Source organism: Pipistrellus kuhlii, unplaced genomic scaffold (assembly GCF_014108245.1).
Source record: "Pipistrellus kuhlii isolate mPipKuh1 unplaced genomic scaffold, mPipKuh1.p scaffold_m20_p_11, whole genome shotgun sequence".
Taxonomy (NCBI): domain Eukaryota; kingdom Metazoa; phylum Chordata; class Mammalia; order Chiroptera; family Vespertilionidae; genus Pipistrellus; species Pipistrellus kuhlii.
The window spans coordinates 12042116-12069539 of NW_023425416.1; the positions used below are offsets into that span (position 1 = coordinate 12042116).

The 27424-nt window shown below is 37.9% G+C and overlaps 1 protein-coding gene across 1 annotated transcript in view; it reads left to right on the top strand.

Moving 5' to 3' along the window:
• DNAH12 (dynein axonemal heavy chain 12) overlaps window positions 1-27424 on the top strand; it is a 203643-nt gene that overhangs the window by 9056 nt on the left and 167163 nt on the right. The window contains exons 4-12 of the mRNA XM_036430765.2: window positions 3515-3596; window positions 3785-3811; window positions 12511-12700; window positions 15207-15279; window positions 16510-16668; window positions 16887-17082; window positions 21328-21516; window positions 23827-23983; window positions 24627-24718. Coding sequence (XP_036286658.1) covers window positions 3515-3596; window positions 3785-3811; window positions 12511-12700; window positions 15207-15279; window positions 16510-16668; window positions 16887-17082; window positions 21328-21516; window positions 23827-23983; window positions 24627-24718 — 1165 coding nt within the window. The remainder of the gene's footprint in view (window positions 1-3514; window positions 3597-3784; window positions 3812-12510; window positions 12701-15206; window positions 15280-16509; window positions 16669-16886; window positions 17083-21327; window positions 21517-23826; window positions 23984-24626; window positions 24719-27424) is intronic.

Genomic DNA, 27424 nt, shown 5'->3' on the forward strand with positions numbered 1-27424 from the left:
TCAATAAATGTATCAATAGAATGTCTTGCCCAGCTGGTGTGGCTCAGTGGTTGAGCATAGATCTATGAACCAGGAGATCATGGTTCGATTTCCAGTCAGGGCACATGCCTGGGTTGTGGACTCCACCCCCAGTAGAGCATGCAGGAGGCAGCCGATCAATGATTCCTCTCTTACCATTGATGTTTCTCGTTCTCTATCTTTTCCTTTCCCTTCATCTCTGAAATCATTAAAAAATTATTTACATATATATTTTAAAAATAAATGTATAATAGAATGTCTAGAATGTGGGAGATAAATTTTTCACTCTGCACTGGTCAAACAGCATCTGAAATTCTGAGATCATACTTTAAGAAGGATGCTGATCAGGGATGTAAAGCATAGTGAATGTAGTCAATAATATAATAACTATGTGTGGTGCCAGGTGGGTACTAGACTTACTGGGGGGATCATTTTGTATATTATATAAAGATCTAATCACTATGCTGCAAAACTAATATAAAATAATATTGAATGCCAAATTTAGTTGAAATACTTTTTGATTGTAAAAGGAAATACAGGACAGTTTATTAGATGCTTATTGCTATTAGCCTAACTAGAACCTCCACTTCTATGATCACATTTAATTTTTGCAATATGTGATGAAATACAGAGGGAAATATAAGTCTCCTTATGGTGCTATTAATTCCCTTTTTGTTTTATATTTTCCTTCTTCATTCTTTGAAAAGATTTTTTTTTGAAAAGGAAGAGCAGAGTTTAATAGAGGAAGAATTATTTACTTAATGCAAAGAATTAACTCAGGTTCACTTTTTGCCTCTCTTGCATAGAATATTATTTAAATAAAAGAAATGAAACATTACAGACAAAAAAAAAAAGAGGGACACGTGACACTGATAAACCATAATAAAGAGGAGTGAGGGATTTTGAAATGATCTCATTTGAAGAAAGCTAATTCAGTTAATGGTTGAGAGTATAGACTCTGGCATCAGCTAGGCCTCAGGTCAGATTCCATCTCTGCAGCTTATTAGCCATGTGAATTTTTCAAGTCAGGTGCTTTACTGATCTTCATCTTACTATCTATCAAATGGAGATTAGAACAGTGTTCACCTCTTAGGATTTTTGTGAGAGTTAAATGAGGTCCATGTATATAAAGACCTTAAGGCATATAATAAGCTTTTCATAAATAGTAACTTTTTTTTGACAAGAATAGTTGAAAGAACTGGACAGGTATTATTAAGTTTTGGGAGGATAGCAAAGAAGAAGGATATGACATTTTGTAAAAAGCTCCAAAGAATATAAGTTACAAGGTTACAACTCAACATAAGAAATTTGTTTCTAAGAATGTGAGCTAGCTGACAATAAATTGGGCTACTGTAGAAAGTGATGAATGTTATCCCCCTCATCCACTTAGGGTGCAATTTGATATTTTTTTAGAGTCTTCATACATTAGTAATGAATTAGACATATGAGATCTTTTCCAAATCCACTGTTCTGATGATTCCACAGATATTTATTGACCTTACTGTACATTATCTAAGTGGTATAGATAGCAAAACAGGCATGGTTTAGTCTTCATGGAGTTTACCAGTCTATAATTTTATGGTTTCCTTTTCTCAAAAATTAACTAATTTCCTTTCCTTTCCTCAAAATTCCTTTTGGTTCTCTTCTTGTCTCTAATCATATCTCCTTTGCCTCCTTCAATTGCTGTTCTTCCTCCTTCCTGTTATGCTTGATATCCTTCAATTTTTCCCTCAGATCTCTTAAATTTTCTTTGAATATTCTCTACTTTGGCCATTTCCTACAGTGAATTTAGCCTTTTCAATTGGTAGATTTCTCTTCCGAATGTTCCGAGGCTCAAAAATTCTTAGTGATTCTCCATTGTCTATTGAGTAAAAAAGCTTGGCATTTGAGGCCTTTGACTGGTTATTCCAATCCACTTCTCCAAACTTACCTTCATCTGGTCTCATAAACTCTGGGAAAATTAGACAATTTCCTACGCCTGTTTTTTCCCCTTTGTTCATTTCCTGGCCTTTCTACGATATTTCTGAGGTCTTTGTGTTTTTAGATCCATCTACCCAAGAAAACCACATCTCTACCTGAAATCCTCTTCTTTCTTTGAAGCTCATTGCATATACTAACTTGTTCATTTAGCCTGTAACTTTTACAGATATCTCCAGGTGGAAGTGAACTTTTCCCTCTGATTCATCAGGGTCCCATACCATGCACTCTGTTTTTTATCTACTTATCAATTCTGTTTAAATTCCTTGAGATTTGTTGCTGTAATTCTATATAATAAAAGCCTAATATGTAAATAAACCAAATGGCAGACTGACCAATAGAATGACTGATTGCTATGAAGCACACTGACCACCAGGAGGCAGATGCTTGATGCAGGAGCTGCCCCAGCCTGCAGGCTCCAGGCCAGCCAAAGTGGGTGCCAGCGGGGGACCCAGATTGCCCTGCCGGTCACCCCACAGAGGGAGGTAACCGGAGGTGTCAGGGAGCGAGGCCAGTGAGTGGGTGGTGCCAAGGCGGGTGCCAGTGGTGGGGGAGGGCGACCCTTGATTGCCCCACCAGTTGCCCCACAGATTGGCCTTGATCACCAGCCCAGCCTAGGAACCCTACCCATGCTGAATTTCGTGCATCAGGCCTCTAGTATTTTAATAAAACCTAGTAGAGTATCTTGCATAATATAAGCATTCAATACATATTTGGTGATGGATTATATAATATGATGATGTAACTTTACTTACAGATGAAGGAGTATTTTATGGGTGATAAGTTTGTACATTAAATACTATTTATTGAGCACCTACTCTATGACAGGTACTCACTGGGCACTGGGGATAGAAATGGATAAAACATATTCTATGTCAAGTGGTGCTAAGTGCTATATATCAAAGTAAGTGAGGATAAAAGGGATGATAATGAAGTGCAACTTTATATAAGGGGTAAGGAAAAGTTTCTCTGAAGGGTGGTAATGAAGAGAGAGAATATATATAAAGGCCCACAATGCATCAGGATGAACTTTAAAAATTTTTAATAAGCTATAATTGAAAAAAAATTGATTTTTGTCTCATTCTTTTACATTATACATGAATAATTGGAAAATTAAGATCTCATTGGTAATGGCTTTTGAGGATTTATTTCTCATAGAAAATTTTGTAAGATGAAGAACTCTTTTAAAAAAAAATATATTTTATTGATTTTTTCTTACAGAGAGGAAGGGAGATAGAGAGCTAGAAATGTCGATGAGAGAGAAACATCGACCAGCTGCCTCTTACACACCCCTTACCGGGGATGTGCCCACAATCAATGTACGTGCCCTCGACCAGAATCGAACCTGGGACCTTTCAGACTGCAGACCGATGCTCTACGGCTGAGCCAAACCAGTTTCGGCAGATAAAGAACTGTTCTTTAAGTATTGTTGAAAAAATATTCATTGTAATGTTTTAATAATATGTCCTAATGCTATTATCTTCAAGAGATACATACATTTTTAAATTATATATTTCAGAATTGAGGGAGCCAAAAAAAAATTAGACAAAACACTAAGTAAAAGAACACGTTTATCACCAGAGCCAGAGGATCCTCCAAGTGTAAGTTGTTTTCTTTTTAAAAACTATATTTTAATGCTGTTTTAATTCTTAATTATTTTAAGTCAATTTCAATATAATTAGTATTTAAAAATATTACATATATTTTAAACTATACTTTAGTATTTAAAAAATTAAATCACTTAAAAATTTCTGCTTGATTTAATTGTCTTTTTGTTTGCTTTTGACAGATGACCAGTGAAATTAAAAAGAAAGGAGTGAGTTCAATTTTTTATATTGATTGTTTTGAAAATATTCAAGGAAACTATTACAAAGTAGCTTCTTCTAAGACCACCTGCCAAGTACCAGTCTTGAAAAGAAAGAAATTTAGAAACAGATCTCATTTTCTTTGCCCAGAGGAGCAAGCATGTCATAGATGGCAATATGGGTTTTAAGAGCTATATTGCTGGCATTTGGTATTTGGGAATTCATTATAAATATTATGGTTCTTATTCAAAAAAACTGAAAGACAATTCAAAATGACAGTTACAAAGGAAATGCATCTAATCTATCTCTCTCTATAAAAGCCTAGGCGACCGTTATGGCTGGGTGACTGGCCGGTAGCTATGTTGTGCACTGAACACCAGGGGCAGATGCTCAACGCAGGAGCTGCCCCCTGGTGGTCAGTGCACTCCCACAGCCAACCTCCCACAGTCCCTCCCTCTGGCTGGCCGGCCTCAATCAGGACTGGGTGAGATGGCCCCAATTGCTGGCCAGGCTGAGGGACCCCACCCATGCACGAATTCATGCACCAGGCCTAAAATATATACATATATATATATATATATATATATATATATATATATATATATATATGGCTAATATGCTAAGTGTCCCTCCAACTGTCTGACCAGTCGCTATGATGTGCACTGACCACCAGGGGACAGATGCTCAATGCAGGAGCTGCCATGATGTGCACTAGCCATTTATAAAGAAACGGCACCATGGACCTAGTGCCGACAAAGCAATGCTCAGCTTACCCCAGTGGGACACAGGCCCTGCCACCACCGTTCAAGAGCCCACCAAATCGCAGTCAACACTGCCAAGATGACATGGCACAAAATGTGGCCCACAGCCCAGCCCAGCCCAGCCCAGAAATGGTGTCTGTGTGCACCGGGTAATGATGTCATGTAGCAACACCCACTTTCTCTCCTTAACGACTAGCCTCCTTGAAGATTCTTTAGCCCAGGAACCTGATTTGCTTTAAAGCCAGGTGCAAACATTTTACACTTTAACCAAATGTCTGTGAAGCATTTTCACGTGCCTCATCTCATTTGATCCTCACAGAAGGTAGATAGGAGACTCGGTAGAATCCTATTTTCATTAGCTGGAAAACAGAGATTTAGAAAGTTTAGAAACTTGACATGACTGAAAAGAAGTGAGAAATGGTGGAACTTGAAAATCACTTCAGGTTTTCTCACTGCACAGAATATAGTCAAACACTGCTACAGTTAAATATTTCACCTTTTGTTCTCCCTGCATGATCTACAATGATGATCTGCTTTGTGTTCATATTTACGGCTCTGTTGCTGACAATTACTTTAAAGAGAAGTTGGGATACTTAACTGGAAAAAGTTTAGCAGGTCTAATTAAGCAAGTTTATCTACTCGATACATATATTAAGCTCTTGCTGGCGCCAATTGCACAGGTGTGTTTCCATCTGTCATTGTTGATCATGAATTTGGTTGACACTTCTATTATAGAGAAAGGGTGAATAGTGGTATTAAAATATCTCTTCTACTTAATTTCCTTTCAATGTGCACAAATTTGTGCACCAGGCTTCTAGTATTGATGTAATGATGATTACTTATTGAGAATCTATTGTATGCTAGTCACATGCTAGGTGTCAAGAGATTTGAAAAAAAGACTATGGGTAACAACAAGGGACTAAGATATGATTGGTGGAAAGGTGACAACATGAGAAATTTCTTTAACAGCAAAAGATAAGTAAACTCATGGATATGTATATCAAAGAGGAATTTATACAACATGTTCCCAGAGAGGGATACAGATTTTCCATACCTTGGGGATAGATGACTAAAGATACCTCCATATGGATTGAAGCCAAACAATTGGGTTCCTCACATATGTCCCTGGAACCTTTTGAATTGCTACCCAGCACTGCAGTTTAGAGCAAGTGAGTCCAGATAAGTCTGTGTATGGGACATTTAAGAGGAATGCCTTCAGGAGCCCTTTATCTCATTCAGCCACAATCTCCCCCTGGTTTTCACAGGCAGAAGTTATGGGGACTTTTCTTCCTGGCACTGAAACACTGGGCCACGGAGCCTGGTGTGGGGCTTGGATTCCATAGCTGGGATATTTAAACTGCAGCACATGGGTGTAGGACCTGTCCACTTTGCATCTCTGCCCATACTACCATTCTCTACATGATTTCTATGTATTCTTAGATATAGGACTTGTTCAACTAGACTTCAGGTGGTTTTCAACAACACAGGGTTCATTCGAGTCTTTTGAGAAACCTGGCTATTAAGAACCACAATTATTTATTTACTAGAGGCCTGGTGCATGAATTTAAATGGACAGTCGGACATCCAATCTCACACAATCCAGGACTGCTGGCTCCCAACTGCTTGCCTGCCTGCCTGCCTTCCTGATTGCCCCTAATTGCTTTTGCCTGCCAGCCTGATCACCCCCTAACCACTCCCCAGCCAGCCTGTTTGCCACTATTTGCCCTCCCCTGCAGGACTTGTTACCCTAACTGCCTTCCACTTCAGGCCTGGTCCCCCCCAACTGCCCTCCCCTACAGGCCTGGTATCCCCAACTGCTCTTCCCTGCAGGCCTGGATCCCCCCCCAACTTCCCTCCTCTAATGGCCTGGTCACCCCTAACTACCCTCCTGTAGGTTTGAATGCCCCCAACTGACCTCCCTTGCTGACCTGGTCCCTCCCAACTGCCTTCCCATGCTGCCCATCTTGTGTCCACGTGGGGGCAGCCATCTTTGTGTTGGAGTGATGGTCAATTTGCATATTATTCTTTGATTAGATAGGATTAAATAGGATAGAGGTCTGGTGTACAGGTTGGGGCCAGCTGGCCCTGAAGGGTGTCCTAGAGGCGTGGGGCTGCCTGGGCAGGGGGCCTGTGGTGGTTTGCAGGCTGGCCATGCCCCGCCAGTGACCTAAGTGGAGGCCCTGATGTCTGGGATTTATTTATTTTATATAATTGAAACTTTGTAGCCTTTAGAAGAGCCAAGCCTCATGCTTGCTCTGTGGCCGCAGCCATTTTTGTTGGGATTTATTTAACTTCTATAATTGAAATTTTGTAACCTTAAGCGGAGGTCAAGACAGGCCAGGGTGTATGGAAAGCTTGGCTCAGGGTGTATGGAAACTCAAGCCTTCTCTTTCTCTGGGGCCATAGCTATCTTGGTTTGGTTAATTTGCATACTCGCTCCTGATTGGCTGTTGGGCGTGTCTTATGGGTGTAGCAGAGGTACGGTCAATTTGCATATTACTCTCTTATTAAATAGGACTAGAGGCTAAGTGCACAAAATTCGTATACAGGTAGGGTCCCTATCAGCTACTGCCTGCTGGCCAGGACCTTCCTTCATTCGCGCTGCCCTCTGGTGGTCAGCACACATCATACTGATGGATTGAACTCTCAGTGGGTTGAACTCCTGGTCAGTTGAACTCCTGAGGTGACACTTTGTATATTTGGCTTTTATATATATGGATTTTGTTAAATCCTAGAATATACATAAACATTTATAAAATTAATAACACATAACACATGAAAAACAAACCTATTCACTATAGTTCAATATTTTTCTATAATTTTTTATACTTAGCTTGAAGGTACATAATCTAAATGCTGTGTTCAAAAGTTACCATGGTTAGTTCTAAACCTCTTCCAGTATGACTATTAAGTTGACTAGAGGCCTGGTGCATGAAATTTGTGCACAGGGGTGTGTGTGTCCACCCTGAACCCTCTCCAGTCTGGGATCCCTTGAGGGATGTCCAACTGCCCATTAAGGCCTGATCCAACAGGGCAGTTGGACATGGCTCTAACCAAGACTACTGGCTCCCAATCGCTTGTCTGCCTGCCTGATTGCCCCTAACCAGTTCTGCCTACCAGCCTGATCATCCACTAACTGCTCCCCTTTCAGCCTGGTGGACACCTAACTACTACCCTGTCAGCTGGATTGTCCCTAACTGTCTTCCCCTACAGGCCTGGTCACCCCCAACTGCCCTCCCCTTCAGGCCATCTTGTAGCAGCCGTCTTTGACCACATGGGATGGCCATCTTGTGTGTTGGAGTGATTGTCAATTTGCATATTATCTCTTTATTATATTGGATATCAAGTTAGCTTCATTTCTTTTTCTGTGTGTATTTTTTTATTTTTATTTATTTATTTTTTTATTTTATTTATTTATTTTTTTTAATATATTTTATTGATTTTGTACAGAGAGGAAGGGAGAGAGATAGAGAGTTAGAAACATACCCGCAACCAAGGTACATGCCCTTGACCGGAATCGAACCCGGGACCCTTCAGTCCCCAAGCCGACGCTCTATCCATTGAGCCAAACCGGTCTCGGCTCTGTGTGTATTTTTTTAAAGTGTCTTTCCCCGCCCTCTCTCCCCCATTCTTACTGATTTTCTTTACTTATAATTTGAGCATGTGAAACAATAGCATGGCTTAAAAGTCAGAACTATAGTAAAATGTATACTTCTGTCCCTTTTACCCTGTGCCCATCCTTCCCATACTTTCTACTCATTCCAGTCCTCTCCATTATATAACCACACTCATTATTTCTGGCTTGTTTTTCCTGTGATTCATTTTTCATAAAAGAACATAACATGTTTTTTCTTTTTCTTTTATCTTACACAAAATGCATCAGATTATAAATATCCTTTGCATTTTGTTTATTCTAGAACTTATTCCATATTAATTCATAGAGATTTTCATTCTTTTCTTCTTGCCAGCTTTATCAATTGATATATAACATTGTGTACATTTAAGGTGTTGATTCAATTTCCTCATTCTTTTTTACTGCTGCACAGACTACCAATGTATGGAATATATAATAATTTATTCTTTTTTTATTTATTTTCTAATAAGACTAAATTTATTCAACAACCTAGTAAAAGTTTTGAGTATAAGTATCCAACAGTATAAAAAAGTACAAAACAGATCTGTAGATTTCTAATATATTAATACAAAGTGCATGACTACATACAGTATATCCTACAGGCAAAGAGAGGTGGAAGGGGAAAAGAAGACTGTGGTTGACTGTGGTCTAATAATAAATAAATAAATACAGAAGTAGAGATGATCCATATTATAGTATATTCTACCACCGATACTGTAGCCAAAATGTACAAAAGAAAAGAAAAAAAAAAAGGCCATTTCAAAGTAACTCGGGAGGAAGAGGAGAATGGCTGAGGCTCCTGCAGTACACCGAGCTGTGGGAGAGCCGCCCCAAACCACTGTGCTGTCTGTGCAGACGGTGGCTTGTAGTTTCTCCCAAAGGACTATAAAACTTTACGTTTAGAATAAGAACTATAAAACTACAGGGTGCTCTTAAAAGTAGCTCACTCATTGTCATTCATACTACCCAATTTTTAAAATCCGGCTTTAAAAATAAGCACTGAGTCGTTTTATCATAAGGTAGGCAAATGGTTCCTCCCTTGTTCCGAAAAGTGTGAACTGGTCATATTCTTCCTGAACAGATAGCAAAGAGGCAATGAGAGGACTTGGGTTTGGGTTCAAGTGACAGGCTTTTTCATAAAAGTTTTTAGAACTGAAGGGCCCCACGTTCAGGATGTAGCATCTAACATCTCCATGTTCAGAAAGCCTGACTACAAAAAGTCAAACCGCTGAAACCGGTTTGGCTCAGTGGATAGAGTGTCGGCCTGTGGACTGAAAGGTCCCAGGTTCGATTCCGGTCAAGGGCAGCTGATCGATGACACTCTCTCATCGATGTTTCTAACTATCTCTCTCCCTTCTCTCTGTAAAAAATCAATAATATCTATATCTATATCTATATCTATATCTATATCTATATCTATATCTATATCTATATCTATATCTATATCTATATCTATCTCCAAACCCAAGCCTACCCACTCGGCATTCACACACCTCTTTCCTTTTACTAGGATTTTGCTTTCATATAGTGGGGTGTGGGGGTGGGGAAGGACCCTAAAACCCTCATACATTAAAACAAATTTTTCAGCCCTTCTTAAATGCTTCCAATATTTTGCTGCAGTGAATAACCTTGTGTATATGCGTTTTCATTTTGTTGTGGGTTTATTTTCAGTTTCTAAAAGTGGAACTTCTGGATCAATATGTAGTTTTATTAGATATTACAAAGTTTCATTCCACATGAGTTGTGGTAATTTGCCTTCCTACTCACAGTTTATGAGGGTGTTGCTTCTTTATAGTCTTATCACAGTATTTGGGGCTTATAATTTTTTTTTTCAATTAGCTGACAAATAGGATCTCAGGGTGGTTTAAATCTGCTTTTATGAGTGAGATTAACATTTTTTCATAAGTTTAAGGGCTATCTTAATAATATTTTTATTGTGAAATGGTTTATATATTCTGCCTAATTTTCTATTGGATTTTGGTCTTATTTTTTCCTACATTAATAAAATTATAAAATACAACTAACATAACATTTATTATTTAAAAAAATGTATTTTTATTTATTTCAAAGAGTAAGGGAGAGAGGGATAGAAACATCAGTGATGAGACAGAATCATTGATTGGATGCTTCCTGTATGCCCCAACTGATAGGCTTGAACCTGAAACCTAGGCAGGTGCCCTGACTGGAATCCAAACCTGTGACCTCATGGTTCATAGGTTGACACTCAACCACTGAGCCATGCCAGCTGGGCTAACATAAAAATTATTATCTTAACCATTTTAATTGTACAGTTTAATGATGTTAAGTATTTCCATTTCCAGAATTTTGCCTTTTAAAACAGAAACTTATTAAATGACAACTCCTCATTTACCTCTTCAGTTCCTGGCAACTACCATTCTGTTTCCTGTTTCTATGAATTTGAGTTTGACAACTCTGGATACCTCATATAAGTGGAATAATGTGCTGTTTTTTTTTTTTTGTCACCAGCTTATTTTATTTAACATAATGATTTTAAGGTTTATCTATTTACTAAATTTAAGTATTTTTTTTATACTTTGAGGTATATATTGCAACATACCAGATTGTCAGATGTTTTTTTGACCTTGATATTATGACTTTGTTTTTTACACAATGCAAACATTTTTATGTAGTCAGAATTTTTTTGATTATTTTTTCCCTTTTGTATCTGGAATTTGCAGGATAGAAATTTTTCTATACACTCAAGTTACCAAAAAATTAATTATTTTCCCCCTAGTCTTTGTATAGTTCCACTGTTTAATTTAAATTCCTGAACTATTTGGAATTTATTCCTGTTCATAGTGTAAGGTATTGATTACATTTATCTTTTTCCACATGGCTAACTAGTTATTCCAGTACTTCATCTTTGGTCTGGCTGGTGTGGCTCAGTGGTTTATGAACCAGGAGGTCATGGTTCAATTGCCAGGATTATAGGCTCAATCACCAGTAAGAGGCATGAAGGAGGTAGCCAATCAATGATTCTCATTATTGATGTTTCTGTCTCTCTCTCCTTTCCTCTCTGAAATCAATAAAAATAAATAAAAAGAAACATCTTTGCTCCAGTAATTTGAGATGCCACATTTACCATATACTAAAATTTCTTGTGGACTGGACCTATTTCTAGACTTTCCATCTTTTACCATTGGATAATCTATTCATGCACCCGTACTACACTGTTCTAATTAAATAAATTTTAAGGTTTACTAGAGGTCCGATGCACGAAGATTTGTGCAAGAATGGGTCTTCCTTCCCCTGCTGCCAGCACTGCCTTTGCCCTGGCTTGAGCCACCTTTCTGCCTTCGCTTATGCCCAGAGTTGCCTTCCACCTTCCCACACTGCCCAGAGGCCCGGAGTGGCTGGAGGGGTGCAGAGCACCTGAGTTGTCACCATGGCGATGGCACAAGCATCCCACCCCTGGCCTCTGGCCACCTGTGTATACAAGTTAACCTACTATCTATCTTTGTTGGATTAATTTGCATACTCACTCCTGATGGGCTGGTGGGCATCAAGAAGGTATGGTCAATTTGCATCTTTCTCTTTTATTTAGTGTAGATTTTAATGTCTCCTAGGGCTAGTCCTTCCTTGTAGGTTTTCTTTCTCATGGATTTCTTGGTTACTCTGACATGTTTATTTTCCACATGAATTCTATGCTAACTTGTCTAGTTCCATAAAAATATGTGTTCATATTTATATTAGTATTGCATTAATCTAATTTTGGTACAAACTAAAATTTTCATTATGTTAAAATGTCTTCACCAAGATCTAGTGTTGTCTTTCTATTTGTTTGTATCTATTTTTGTTATACTACTCACTGTTAGGGGAGAATTTATGAAATTATACTTCTTTGTACCAAAATGTAATCTCCAAGACAGCATGGACTTATATATACATATATATATATATATATATATATATATATATATATATATATATATATATATATATTTACTACTGTATCCTTAGCATTTGGAATAATATCTAAATATTTGTTGAATTTGTGAATATTTGTTGAGTGAAGGAATTTAGATAAAAGGTCTTTGATTTGCCTTGAGAAAAGGAGAAATACACCAAGAACATTGTTTCGGTGAGAACTCATCATAAATAAAGATTAATATAAAATGGTATCTGTAGATTTTATTTTGGGTTAAAATCTTTTTATTCTGAAAATATGTTATTTTGCAATATACAAGTGTTTTTATTCTTAGGGAAAATTTTGTCTTGAGAACACAGAACTTAGTAGTAACATTGAAATGCTACTTAATTTAGAACATTTACTTTCTTCTTCTTATGTTCTCAGTTGAACTATATTTATATGAAGCAATGTGTAGAAAGTAGTCCTATAGTACCTATTCAGCAGGAATGGCTGGATCACATGTTAATGCTGGTACCTGAGTCTTTAAAGCAAGGGAAAAAAAGAGAAGAACTCCTTCAAAATCTCATCAGTGAGGTGTCAAGGGACTTTGAAAAAAGCACAAAGAGATATTTGGGTAAGTGATATATAGCACCTTTGCTCCCCTGCTAAAAAGCAGAAATGCAACTAATGCATGTTATACATTTAGCTATCTGTATTCTTAAATATTTTTATTTATTTGAGCCTATAATGTCAAAATATTTGCAAGTTAAGGCCATTTTTTAGTTACTTTTTATGTTCTTACTAGAGCCCTGGTGCACGAAATTCATGCATGGGGGTGGGGTGTCCTTCAGCCCAGCCTGCACCCTCTCCAATCTGGGACTCCTTGAGGGATGTCTTGACTGCCCATTTAGGCCCAATCCTACCGGGATTGTGACATCCCTCTCACAATCTAGACCTGCTGGTACCCAACTGCTTGCCTCTATGCCTACCTGATTGCCCCTAACCACTTCTGCCTGCTAGCCTGATTGATGCCTGACTGCTCCCTGCCAGCCAGTTTGCCCCTAACTGCCCCCCTACCCCCGCAGGTCTGGTCACCCCCAACTCCCCTCCCCTGCAGGCCTGATCCTCCCCAACTGCTCTCCCCTTCAGGCCTGGGTCACCCCCAACTGCCCTCCTCTGCTGGCCTGATCACCCCCAACTGCCCTCCCCTGCAGGCTTGATCACCCCCAACTGCCCTCCCTTGCAGGCCTGATCCCTCCTAACTGTCCTTCTCTGCTGGCCTGATCACCCACAACTGTCCTCCTTTGCAGACCTGGTGCCTTCCAATTGCCCTCCCATGCTGGCCATTTTGTGTCCACATGGGGGCAGCCATCTTGTATGTTGGAGTGATGGTCAATTTGCATATTACCCTTTTATTAAATAGGATAGTTAGAGGCCTGGTTCATAGGTGGGGGCCAGCTGGTTTGCCCTGAAGGATGTCCCGGATCAGGATGGGAGTTCCCTTGGGGCATGGGGTGGCCAGGGCGAGGGGCCTATGTTGGTTTGCAGGCTGGCCATGCCCCCCAGTGACCCAAGCAGAGGCCATGATTTATTTATCTTCTATAATTCAGTTGTAGGCAAATTTGGATACCATGTATTACCTACAATTTGTAATTTGTTAATTACAAATTACCTACAATTTGTAATTTCTCTAATTTGTAACCTTGAGAGGAGACAAGCCTTCTGCTCGCTCTGTGGCTGCAGCCATTTTTGTTGGGATTTATTTATCTTCTATAATTGAAACTTTGTAGCTTTGAGTGGAGGCCTGGGCCTGCCAGGGTCTATGGAAAGCTTGGCTTCCTCCATTGCCTGGGAAACCCAAGCCTCCTGCTCCCTGTGACTGAAGGCTTCTTGGTTTGGTTAATTTGCATACTTGCTCCTGATTGTCTTGTGGGTGTGGCTTGTGGGTGTAGCAGAATGATGGTTAATTTGCATATTAATATTTTATTAGGACTAGAGGCCCAGTACACGAAATTCATGCATGGAGGAGGGATGTCCCTCAGCCCAGCCTGCACTCTCTCCATTCTGGGACCCCTCATGGGATGTCCAATTGCCTATTTAGGCCCAATCCCGGAGGCCTGGGCTGGCCAGGTTGTGCGGAAAGCTTTGCTTCTTTTGATGCCGGGGGCAACCCTAGCCTCCTTCTCTTTCCAGCTCCATGGCTGCTGCCATTTCTATTTGGATTTGTTTACCTTCTATAATTGAAACTTTGTAGCCTTGAGTGGAGGCCTACCCCGGCAAGGGCAGGTGGAAAGCTTGGCTTCCTCCATTGCCTGGAAAATCCAAGCCTCATTCCTGCTCTCTGTGGCTGTAGTCATCTTGGTTGGGTTTATTTGGGTTTACTCGCTCTGATTGGCTGGTGAGCATGGATGATGGGCGTGGCTTGTGGGTATAGCAGACTGATGGTTAATTTGCATATTATGCTTTTATTAAGTAGGATTAGCTAAATAGCTTTTTTAGATTGCACTTATTCTATATAATTTTTGCTGCATAACGTACTAGATTATAAGATAATATTAACAGATCTGGGGAGATTTGTTAGGGATTTAACCTTTGCAATTTTTATTGGAATAAATTTTCTTAAGAGGCCATGCCAGGCACTTTTCAATAGACAGAAAGAGAACTTACTGAAGCTGTACTATATTTGAATTTACTTTCAAAGTAAGGCTAAAGTAATATCAAAAGTGTGATTTTGTTTCAAGTAAAGGGATTTTTTTCTTATAATCATTTAATGTACAGTAAACTGTACCATTCAATATCAAGAGTTAGAAACTTTGATTTGAGTTATAGAAAATATTTTACTATAGTTTTATTTAAATAAACTAAGCAGAAAAAAACTTTATTTTTGAAGCAATCTACAATGAGAGGAAAGTCTAGAATTATGTATCAATATTATGAAAGATTACTGGGCTCATGCTTAAAGATTATAAGCTTTATTGGAATATATTAACAAAAGGACTATCCTAGTAAACATTTTTTTGAAATTATGAAATTCCAAATTGATGGATTTTTATTTTTTTCTCTGTAAAATCTTGGATCAAAATGTTATTGATCATATTTAAAGGGTTTTAAAGAAGTATTAATACATATATGTATTTTAGTGAAGAGTGTTCTTGTGAAACCTTCAGTTAGCTGGCTTGAAGATGATGGAGGTCCTTTACCTGAATTCCCTGTGTGAGTAAATTATTTTAAAAACAGTGCTACCCTTGTTTCTTTTTAATATTTTATTTATTTTTTACAGTGAGGAAGAGAGAGGGATAGAGAGCTAGAAACATCAATGAGAGAGAAACATTGATCAGCTGCCTTCTGCACACCCCCCACTGGGTATGTGCCTGCAACCAAGGTACATGCCCTTGACTGGAATCGTACCCGGGACCCCTCGGTCTGCAGGCCGACGCTCTATCCACTGAGCCAAACCGGTTTCGGCTACCCTTGGGTTTTGGTAATAGATTGAAAATAAACTGATCTTGCCCTGGCTGGTTTGGCTCAGTCTGTGGACTGAAAGGTCCGAGTTTGATTCCAGTCAAGGGCACATGCCCCGGTTGTGGGCTCAATCCCCAGTGGTGGGCATGAGGTAGTCGATCAATGATTCTCTCTCATCACTGATGTTTCCATCTCTCTCTCTCTCTCTCCCTTCCTCTCTGAAATCAATAAAAATATTTAAGAAAAAGAAAATAAACTGATCTTATATTTAAGTCTACAGTTGTGAAACACCGAAAAAAATAGTACTACTGCTGTTTTTTCTTTCTCCCCCAAAGTATCCTCTATGATATACTTATCTAGTTTTAGTCTATACAATTAGGGGAACTTATATGGATGCACAGTTCAATTTGACTTTAAGTGAGGTTGGTGTATGCCAAATAGATTTCTCTATCCTTTCTCCCCAATTGATTTATCTCTGTCCAAGGTAACTGAGCCAGAGCACAGTGAAAGTTGGCAGGGTACTCATGCCTGGCCCATCAGCCTTCCTTGCCTACAAATGATCCCTATTCTCAGTATAGTAGTTAGCAGAGGGGAAAGAGATAGGGAAAGTATGAAGAGGGGAAAGGGAGTCAAATATTTGGTGACAGAAGACTAGACTTAGGGTGGTAACCACACAATGGAATATACAGATGCTGTATTATAAAGTTGTACACCTGAAACCATGTTATTAATCAATGTTAGTCCAATAATTTAATTTAAAAATTTAAATGACCTTTGTTCTTTCTGAAGATAACGCACTTTCAAAATCTTGATGTATTTTTATTATATGCATATTTCCTAAGTCCTCCATGGCTGACCACATTTCCCTCTTCTCAATTCCCAGTTTTCTCTCTTTATTATTAATTCCATGTCATAAATATTATTTCTAAAATTAAGAGTATATTGTTTGAATTCTGTTTAACATGGTGTATTGCTTTCCAGAGGCCTGAATTATTCCAATCCTTGGCATTCTAACTATATGCAAGCAAGAAATAAAATATTATCTAATTTGCACATTGTTCATCCAATTATGAACATGTTATTGGACCTTGGTCACAAGACATTTGCTAATACAGTTTTGCTGGACTTAACAGGAATTAGGTAAAAGCCATATTTATTAATTAAAATTTAAAATGTGAATGTCTCCTGTTTGAGTCTTTATATGTTTGACTATATAATTTTTAAAATTCATTGATAAATCTCCAGAACTTTTCTTTAGATTTCAAAAATTTTTAAATTTCTTATTTGTTTTAACAATTATATATCAAAACCAATATCTATCATTTGCTTTAAAATAATTTTTATTTTTCTCATAATAGAGCTAAAGGCCCAATTGATTGTGAATCACTGAAAAATGATATATCAATACAAGCTAGGAAGGCAGAAGAGAGGATAATGAACACATGGTATCCAAAGGTTATAAATCTTTTTACCAAGAAGGAAGCTCTTGAAGGCATTAAACCTGAAAAGTTGGATTCATTTTATAGCTGTGTTTCGACCCTTATGTCAAATCAGGTAAATATGTTTTATGTATTTTAAGTGATAATGTTATTGAAATTAGTTTGGTATTTTAAATATAAATATGGATTCATCCAGGGAATGCAAGGATGGTACAATATTTGCAAATCAATAAATGTGATACATCACATAAAAAATTGAGAGATAAAAACCACATAGTCATATCAATTGACGCAGAAAAATCATTTGACAAAATTCAATACCCTTCCTTGATAAAAACTCTTAGCAACGTGGGAATAAAAGGATCATACCTCAAATAATAAAAGCCATATATGACAAACGCATAGCCAACATCATACTTAATGGGCAAAAACTAAAACCATTTCCCCTAAGAATAGGAATGAGACAGGGATGCCCACTCTCACCACTCCTGTTTGACATAGTACTGGTAGTACTAGCCATTGCATTCAGACAAGAAGAAGAAATAAAAGGCATCCAAATTGGAAAAGAAGAAGCAAAACATGTCGCTGATGACATGACACTGTACATAGAAAACCCTAAAGACTCCATCAAAAAATGATTCGACTTAATAAATGAATTTGGCAATGTAGCAGGATACAAAATTTATGCCAAGAAATCTATGGCATTTCTATACACTAATAATGAACTTTCAGAAAGAGAGGCTGAAAAAGCAATCCCATTTACAATTGGACCAAAAAAATTAAGATACCTAAGAATAAATTTAACTAAGGAGGTAAAAGACCTATATGTGGAAAACTACATGACACTGAACAAAGAGATAGAGGAAAACATAAACAGATGGAAAACATACTGTGTTCATGGATTGATAGAATCAACATCATCAAAATGTCCATAATACCCAAAGCCATCTATAGATTCAATGCATTCCTCATTAAAACACCAATGGCATATTTCACAGATCTAGAAAGAACTCTCCAAAAATTTATCTGGAATAAAAAAAGACCCCAGATAGCTGCAGCAATCCTGTGAAAGAAGAATAAAGTAGGTAGGATCTCAATACCAGATTTCAAGCTGTATTTCAAGGCCACTGTTCTCAAAACAGCCTGGTACTGGCACAATAGATCAATATAGACATATAGATCAATGGAATAAAATAGAGAAACCAGAAATTGACCCAAACCACTATGCCAATTAATATTTGATGAAGGAAGCATGAACATACAATGGAGTCAAGACAGTCTCTTCAATAAATGGTGTTGGGAAAATTGGACAGATACATGCAAAAAAAAAAAAAAAAATGAAAGTAGACCAACAACTTACACCATATACAAAATAAACTCAAAATGGATAAAGGACTTAAACATAAGACGGGAAACCATAAAAATACTAGAGGGATTCACAGGCAGCAAAAATCTCAGACATATGCCGAAGCAATTTCTTCACTGATACTGTTGCCCTACATCAAAATAAAAAGCTTTTGCACAGCAAGAGAAACCATCAACAAACATCACAGGGAGGGAGGGTATGTACGGGGGGGGGGGGGGGGGGGGCATTGTATATGTACAAAAATAATAATTTAATTAAAAAAAAAGAAAACAAAACAAAACAAAAAAACACAAAGCCCACTGCATGGAAGAACATATTTGCCAATGTTATCATCGATAAGGGTTTAATCTCCAGCATTTACAGGGAACTCATACAACTTAACAAAAGAAAGATAAACAACTCAATCAGAAAATGGGCAATGGACCTAAATAGACAGTTTTCTAAAGTGGACATACAGAAGGCCAAAAGGCATATGAAAATATGCTCAAAGTCACTAATCATCAGAGAGATACAAATCAAAACAACAATGAGGTACCACCCTCACACCTGTCAGAATGGCTATCATAAACAAATCAAAAAAATGACAAGTGCTGGCAAGGATGCAGAGAAAAAGGAACCCTTGTACACTGCTGGTGGGAATGCAGACTGATGCAGCCATTCAATGGAGAGCACTATGAAGTTTCCTCAAACAACTAAAAATGAAACTCCCATTTGACCCAGTAATCCACTTCTAGGAATATATCCCAAGAAACTAGAAACACCAATCAGAAAGGATATATGTACTCCTATGCTCATAGCAGCACAATTCACCATAGCTAAGATTTGGAAACAGCCTAAGTGCCCATCAGCAGATGAGTGGATTAGAAAACTATGGTACTTCTACACAATGGAATACTATGCTGCAGTAAAAAAGAACGAGTTCTTACCATTTGCAACAGCATGGGTGGATCTGGAGAGCATTATGCTAAGTGAAATAACCCAGTCAGAGAATGATAAAAAACAACCTGATAGACAAGGATGACATATTTTTTCATTTATTATTTTAGAATACATTTATTTAGAACATACTGTGCTGCCCTGACTGGTGGCTCAGTTGGTTGGAGTATCTTTTAGCTCACTCATTTATGGAATATAATGAACAACATAAACTGGTGAAGAAAAACAGATCCAGAGACAGAGAAACATCAATCAGATCATCAAACCTCAGAGGGAAGGTAGGGGAAGGTGGGGTTAAGAGAAAGAGATCAACCAAAGGACTTGTATGCATGCATATAAGCCTAACCAATAGACACAGACAACAGGGTGGTGATGGTGAGGGCATGAGTGTGGGAGTTGAGAGGGTAATGGGGGGATAAGGACACATATGTAATATCTTAATCAATAAAGAAATTTTTAAAAAGTCCCCCCCAAATACCATGACCTCCTGGTTCATAGATCAAGACTCAACCACTGAACCACATTGGCCAGGTGAGATGAGGAACATTTTGAAGATCATTTAGATCTATATTTGTCTGTTTGGGTAAATTTTCAAACAGTTGGTTAAAGATGAGAACACAGTAAAGACCAGGTGCATGAATTTGTGCACGAGTGGGATCCAGTTGGACTGCCCCAATGGGGGCTGATTGGGCCAGACCAGGTGTGGGGAGGGGATACGGGAGTTTGACTGGTGAGCATTGCCTCTGATCAGGGTATGGGGGGCCTATTGGGGGCAGGGCCAATCAGGGGAGGAACCGCCCCTCCCATCTGGCTGGTTGGTTGGCAGCAGTGTGTGTCATAGCGACCAGTCATTCCAGTCGTTACAGTGTGCTGGGTGGTTGGCTTTTATATATAGTGATTACTCATACTTTGGTCATGTATTGTGCATATTTCTAAGTTCCAGTAGCTTCTTCACCCTAAACAAATGGTGTGCTGGAAATTTGGCTTTCCAGGAACAACAATAACAACAACCACTCTGATTTGTAATGTTTGCTAATTTCCATGGCATAAATATTCCCACCATGATGAATTTCAAGCATCCAAAGGTTTAGTAACGGGCTTACAAAATTTATGAATATTGAACAATTTGCTCTTGTGACAATAGCAGCTAGCCTTTCTTTACTAATCCCTCTCACCCCATGTACCTGTCATCCCATGGTACCCTCACCCTCAGGGTAAGGGTTCCCCTATCCTCAGTCTTCACCATGTTGTTTGGTCTTCTAGGGGCAAAATTACTAGAGTGTGGAAGATTCTGAGTTGCCATTTTAAGATTGTTGATATTCTATAAAAATATGAAAGTTTGCATATATTTTTCATTTATTATTTTAGACTACATTTATTTAGAACATACTGTGCTGCCCTGACCAGTGGCTCAGTTGGTTGGAGTGTCATCCCATATACCAAAATGGTTATGGGTTCATTTCCTGGTCAGGGTACATACCTAGGTTGTGGGTTTGATCCTGGGTCAGTTGCTAATGGGAGGCAACTGATCAATGTTTCTCTCTCACATCAATGTCTGTCTGCCTCTCTCTCTCTCTCTCTCTCTCTCTCTCCCTCTCTTTCTCTCTCTCTCTTTCTTTCTCTCTAAAATCAATAAAAAACATATCCCTAGGTGAGGATTTAAAAAAAAAGAGCCCTGGCTGGCAAGGCTCAGTGGTTAAAAGTCTCCCCACAAACCCAAGGGTTTTGAGTATGATTCATGGTCAAGAGTATGTACCTGAACTATAGGTTTACTCCCCTCACCTGTTTGGGGTGTGTGCGGGAGGCAACCAGTGGATGTCTCTCTCACATTGATGTTTCTCTTTCTCTTCTCCCACCCTTCACTCTTCCACTCTCTCTGAAGAGCAATGGAAAAAATCTCCTTAGGTGAGGAATAACAACAACAAAATAACATATATGCTGAAGGAAGATAATTTTCAGGATTAAATGGATTGATAGAATGACTTAATTATAAACTTGTTTTAGTTAAAGGTTGAACTTGTACTTTAAAGATTAATAGTAATTTATACTGTCATGCAGATAAAGGATCTCTTAAAGAGAACTGTAGAAGGATTTGTAAAGCTCTTTGACCAAGAAGATGAACGAGGGCTGCCAATATTTAAGATGGAATTGACATTTGATGAAGATAAAATGGAATTTTACCCTACCTTTCAAGATTTGGAAGATGTTGTTTTTGGTTTGGTAGAGAGAATAGCTGAAGCTCTGCAGGTATTGCTTCATCCTTATCTATCAAGTTTTTTCTTTTTAATCAGGTTTTTTTTTTATATGGCTCTTTTTCAACATATCAAATTGAGTTGAAGCTCCATAAAGTATTTATATACATGAAATGTAACAACTCTTTATTTCCATACTCCAAGTTATTTTACTTTAAAACAAAGGGCTTTGTCTTTGAGAAAGTGTTCTGGTTGAAGATAACATTTGCTCTTGTAGTTATGACACTTTTATGCATGTCTCAACTTCCCTGAGTTGTTAGCCACTTCAGTACATGATCCAACTTATGTTTGTTTTTTTCTAGAGCTTTCCAGTATAGTCACTTTGATATTATATTTACTCAATAAATATTTGTTGAATGATAGAAAACTAACCCAACTTAAGTTTTATATTAGACTAGGGGCCTGGTGCATGAAATTTGTGCACTGGGAAGGGGGCCTCTCAGCCCAGCCTCCCCCCTCTCCTAGCCTGGGAGCTCTCAGGGGGTGTCTTACTGATGGCTTAGGCCTCCCTCTATGGGAGGAGACCAGGCTGATCAGGGGAAGTTGCCAGCCCCAACACCTGGCTGCTGCAGCCACTGCCAGCCACCACAGCTGCAAAGGTGTTTTCATCAACATGGACTCCAGACCCTTCATCATGAAAAAATGACAGTTTTCTTTAGGCATTTTCAAGATGTATCTTTCGTAGGATATGACATTTCTTTTTTTTTTTTTAATATATTTTATTGATTTTGTACAGAGAGGAAGGGAGAGAGATAGAGAGTTAGAAACATCGACGAGAGAGAGTCATCGATCAGCTGCCTCTTGCACACCCCCTACTGGGGATGTGCCCGCAACCAAGGTACATGCCCTTGACCGGAATCGAACCCGGGACCCTTCAGACCCCAAGCCGACGCTCTATCCATTGAGCCAAACCGGACCCAGCAAGGATATGACATTTCTTTCTTTTTTTCTTTTTATCCTCACCTGAGGATATGTTTCCATTGATTTTTTTAGAGAGTGTGGAAGAGAGAGGGAGAAACAGAGAGAAACACCAATGTGAGAGGGACACTTTGATTGGTTGCCTCCTTCATGAGCCCAGAACTGGGCCCCGGCCAGGGAGGAGCCTGCAACCTAGGTACATGCCCTTGATCAGAATTGAACCTGGACCCTGTGGTCCAAGAGTAGGTTCTATCCACTGAGCCAAACCAGCTAGGGCAGGATATGACATTTCTTAGTCCCTCCAGCAGCGGACCTTCATTTTTTCCTCCAGGAGTGTGGTAGAAAAAGCCTAAATCACCTTTTTGGAATCTTATAATCCAAGTTACCAAGAACACTGCAAGTGGCCGTATACAGGGAGCTTAGCCAATGCATGGTCAGAAAAGGTGTATACACCTGAACTGGTTTGGCTCAGTGGATAGAGCATCAGCCTGCAGACTGAAGGTTCCCAGGTTCAATTCCAGTCAAGGGTGTGTACCTTGGTTGGGGGCACATTCCCAGTGGGAGTGTGCAGGAGGCAGCTGATCGATATTTCTCTCTTATTAATGTTTCCGACTGTCTATCCCTCTCCCCTCTTCTCTGTAAAAAAATCGATACAAAAAAAAATATTTTTTAAAAGAAAAGGTGTTTTCTCTGCAGCTCATGTGCAGAGGACCCCCGTGTTGTGTCCACTGGGCTAAGGGCATGTCCCCCATGGCCTGGGGGTGGGGGTGGGAAGCACGCCTCCCAGGCTAGCAGCCCCGTGCTGTGGAGCCAGGCTGTGGGATGTGGACCCAGGCTGCGACAGCCACCGCCACTTAGGGCATGCTCCGCAGGCCAGCAGCCCCGCATTGTGGATGCCGGGCTGGGGGACATGGACCTGGGCTGCCACTTGGCATCGATGCACACGCAAGTAGCAGCAGGGCAGGAACATCTCCTTGGCACCTGCACCCGTAGTCCTGGAGTGGCTGGGGGTGTTCTGGGACCCTGGCTGCTCAGGGCCTACACGTGGGCCTATAGGATAGGAGCAGCCTGGGTCCCGAGGATGTTCCTGAGACCCAGGCCGCTGGGCGCCTTCATATGCAAATTAAGCCACTATCTGTATTGGGTTAATTTGCATACTCACTCCTGATTGGCTTATGAATGTAACAGAGATATGGTCAATTTACATGTTTTGCTTTTATTATATAGGATTATAAACTATACAAATTTAAATCATTATTTTGCATCGTTATCTTTTCTTGGGTTACTAAAATCTGAAAAGAATGTTTAAGAATATTTGATGTACATATACTAGTAGACCAATTACACAAATAGTTATTTCATAAACTGTCATTTTTATTTATGTTAGAATGTCCAATCAATACCCTCTTGGCTATCAGCAACTTCACCAGCTGTAAATCTTGACACAGAACTTCCAGAACATGTGATACAGTGGGCACTTAATGTGCTAAAGGTGGCAGTACATCGTAACTTAGAAGGTGCAAGACAACACTATGAGACATACGGTATATATGATAAATATAATATTATACCTTTTATTATTAAAAGGATGACATTTTATTTTTAGTAGAATTTGGCTGATATTTGGTTATCTGGGGCTGTCATGAAAGAGCAGGAAGAGCCAGTAGTTAATATGGACATAGCTATTGGCAGCATCAAGGATCAAAGCTAAGACACTTGAATTCTGTTGTCTGGTTCAAAGAGAGAATGCTAACTGGATCAGGGTGATAAAGCCTAAAGGTAGAAAGAAGAAATGCTGGAAAAAAAAGAAAGCTAAATTAAGGGTAAAAGTAAAGTAATCTATAAGAATAGCAGCTCAAGTTTATAGACTTCTCTAGTGTGTATGAAGTCAGGATGGATAATTGTTATTTGATATCTTAAGCAAAATCTTAACTGGCTTATTTTTATCTCTTAAATTATTTTAAGATCATTACTTAACCTTTTATCTTTATTTTAAAATATCTGTGTTTAACCTGGTTTGCTTAAGTCTATTTTATTCTATTTTTATTAATGTACTAGTATGTTAATACTCAATTAATAATAATAATAATTAATTGAATGGGCTATTCCATTCCATGATCATATAAAAAAAGCCTTATTTTAAAAAAAGAGTATTATTGATACTTAAATTAGATTATTAATTTTCAGTTGAAAAATATAATTGGCTCCTTGATGGCACTGCAGTTGAGATGATAGAGACTTTTCAGGCGGAAGATCATACTTTTGATGAATACACAGAGGTAAGTGATAATTCTGTTTTCCATTATTGCCTGTTGACTATCCTTTTAAAATTATAATATTTTTATTCTAGAAAATAAATGCTTCAATTAAAGTTAGTAGAAATTATTCAAAACATCATTTTAGTAAACTTATAGATTTACCTCATAATTTCTTTAGTTATTCATTTACTCATTCATTGATTCAACAAAAATTTCTTCATCACAGTCATACACTTTGCAAGATTTTGGTGATGTAAAAATAAATAATACATTAACATTGTTCTCAGGAGCTTATACTTGGCCTGGAAGCTAGACATATTAGTAGAAATATTGATATAAATACTGGAATACAGATATGGATGAAGTGTTGTGAAAGCACAGAAGAGAAAATGATTGCTTTTTCTTTGGGAAATTGGTAAAGGTTTTTAAAAGCAGTGGTGAGCTAGGTTTTGAAGTAGATGATTATAGGTGGATTTAGCTGAATCAGGGAGGCATGAAAGAGACTGACATTGCTCAATGTGGGGTAGTGGGGAATGAGGAGCGATAAACTAAAGAATTTATATACACAGCCCATGGACATAGGCAATAGACCTTGGGGGTGGGTAGGGGCTGTGAGGAGGAGATACTGAGGAGAAAGGGAGATATCTGTAATAATGAAATAAAAATACATTTAAAAATGAAAAAAAAGAATATGAAGTTGGAAATGTAAGTTGGAGCTATTGGTGAAAATCTTCAAGTATCTTTGCTTAGAAGTTTATACTTTATTTTGGAGGTTTTTAGCCATTGAAGTAATATACTTGGATCAGAGTTTCAGAATGATAATTCCAGAAGCAGTGGGGAAAAAGTAATTAAATGAGAAAAAAAAGATTCCTACCTTTTGAATTCCTACTTGTTCTATTGGTTAAAACTATGCTTTTTTTTTTTTTTTAACCTTCTTTCTTTCTATTGACTGTTTAGTTTTTATTCATAAAGTACAATATAGACATTTTAATTTTTCAACATTTTATTATGAAATATTTAAGAATGCAGAGAAGTTGAAATTTTATGAAGAGTTCCACCTAGCTGTTAATATTTTACTGTATTTGCTTAATCACATATGTATTCATCATCAATCCATTCCCTTTTTCATCCTTGATTAATTTCAAGAATTATTAACTTTAAAAAAATCAACTTCACTGAGGTTTGTTTTACATATAATAAAATGCACCCATTTTAATTGAATAGTTAAATGAGTTCTTACAAATTTATGCACCCATACAACTATCACCAGAGTCAATATAAAATGTTTTCACCACCTCAGAAAGTTTCCTTATATGCCATCCCAGTCAGTTCTTCCTAAACCTGACCTTAGACAATTACTGACATACTTTCAGTAACTATAGGTTTTTCATTTCTAATGAAATCATATATACATACTGATTTGTGTCTGGTTTCTTTTATTAATATAAAGTTTTGAGATTTATCTATGTTGTGTCTATCAGTAACTTTTTCCTTTTATTGCTGAGTAGTATGCCACTGTATAAATATGATTTATTTATTTTAACATCTTTCAAATATCTATATATATTTATTTTTATTGATTTCAGAGAGGAAGGAAATGAATAAAATATTTTTAAAATTTGCTTTTAGGTTTAGTATATATCCTTGCATTTCTTTGTCAATTCTAGACTTATTGTAATTGTAGTTTGTATGCTATATTTTGCATGTAGTCATAGTTTATTATAGCATAGCACTTCATTGTATTGATATGCCATCTTTTCTACTATAAATGGACATTTGTGTTTCCAGTGTACCACATTTTATTTGATCCAGGCAAATTCCTTTTCCATATCTGTTAATTACATCCCAGAAAAACTAGATGATGGTATTTGAGAATAAGAAAATATCTGTCCCTTTTAAAGTGTCCACCAGCTCTTTCTACTCTCCTTGCTACGTTTTCAACATAGCATATTCCCTCTTTATTAGATAGGATGAGAGTATACTATGTACTAGGCCCTGTTATATTTATTGTTATATTACAACAATCTAGTAAGATGAATGTTATTAACTTTATTTTATAGATATAAAACTAAACCTCAGAGATTTGCCTAAGTTCACAATGCTAGTAACAGCTGAGGCAAGATTTAGATTTAAGGCCTGATCCAAAATATGCTCTGTTATATGAACATGTTACTAGACAGGTGCTCAATATAGTCTTTGAATTAATTATTATTCTCAGCTCCTTTAAACACTGAAAACTTTAAGCTCAACCATAGAAACGAAAATGAATGGAGACTAGAGAAATAGGGTAGCCTTGAGAGAAAGAGAGAAAAGCAGAGGGAAAGTATCTTTAAGGAGAAAAAAAAGGAATGGGGCATTTTTGTGGGGGATGAAAATGGGGTAAGAAGGTAGAGAGGCAGCATTAAAGATGGAATATGAAATTAAGTCAAAGTTGCTCAAAGTTGGTAGGTATATTTCACTTTCACAAAATGCAACATAGTAACTTGTTAGGTTTTCTTTTTATTAGTTTGTTTAATTTTTAAAAATTATCCCACTGTCTGGGTATTAAGAAATTGTATAAATTCCATTATCTTGGATTATTGGTAATGGCAGAACACAATGTTTCTTTTTTGGATTATTTTGGTCAAAACCAAAAATTCCTTATATTTCTTTTCCTGAAGACTGCATTAGATTCGTCAGTGAGGCATCAGATATGGCACAAGCAAATATTTGTTAGCTACAAAAATT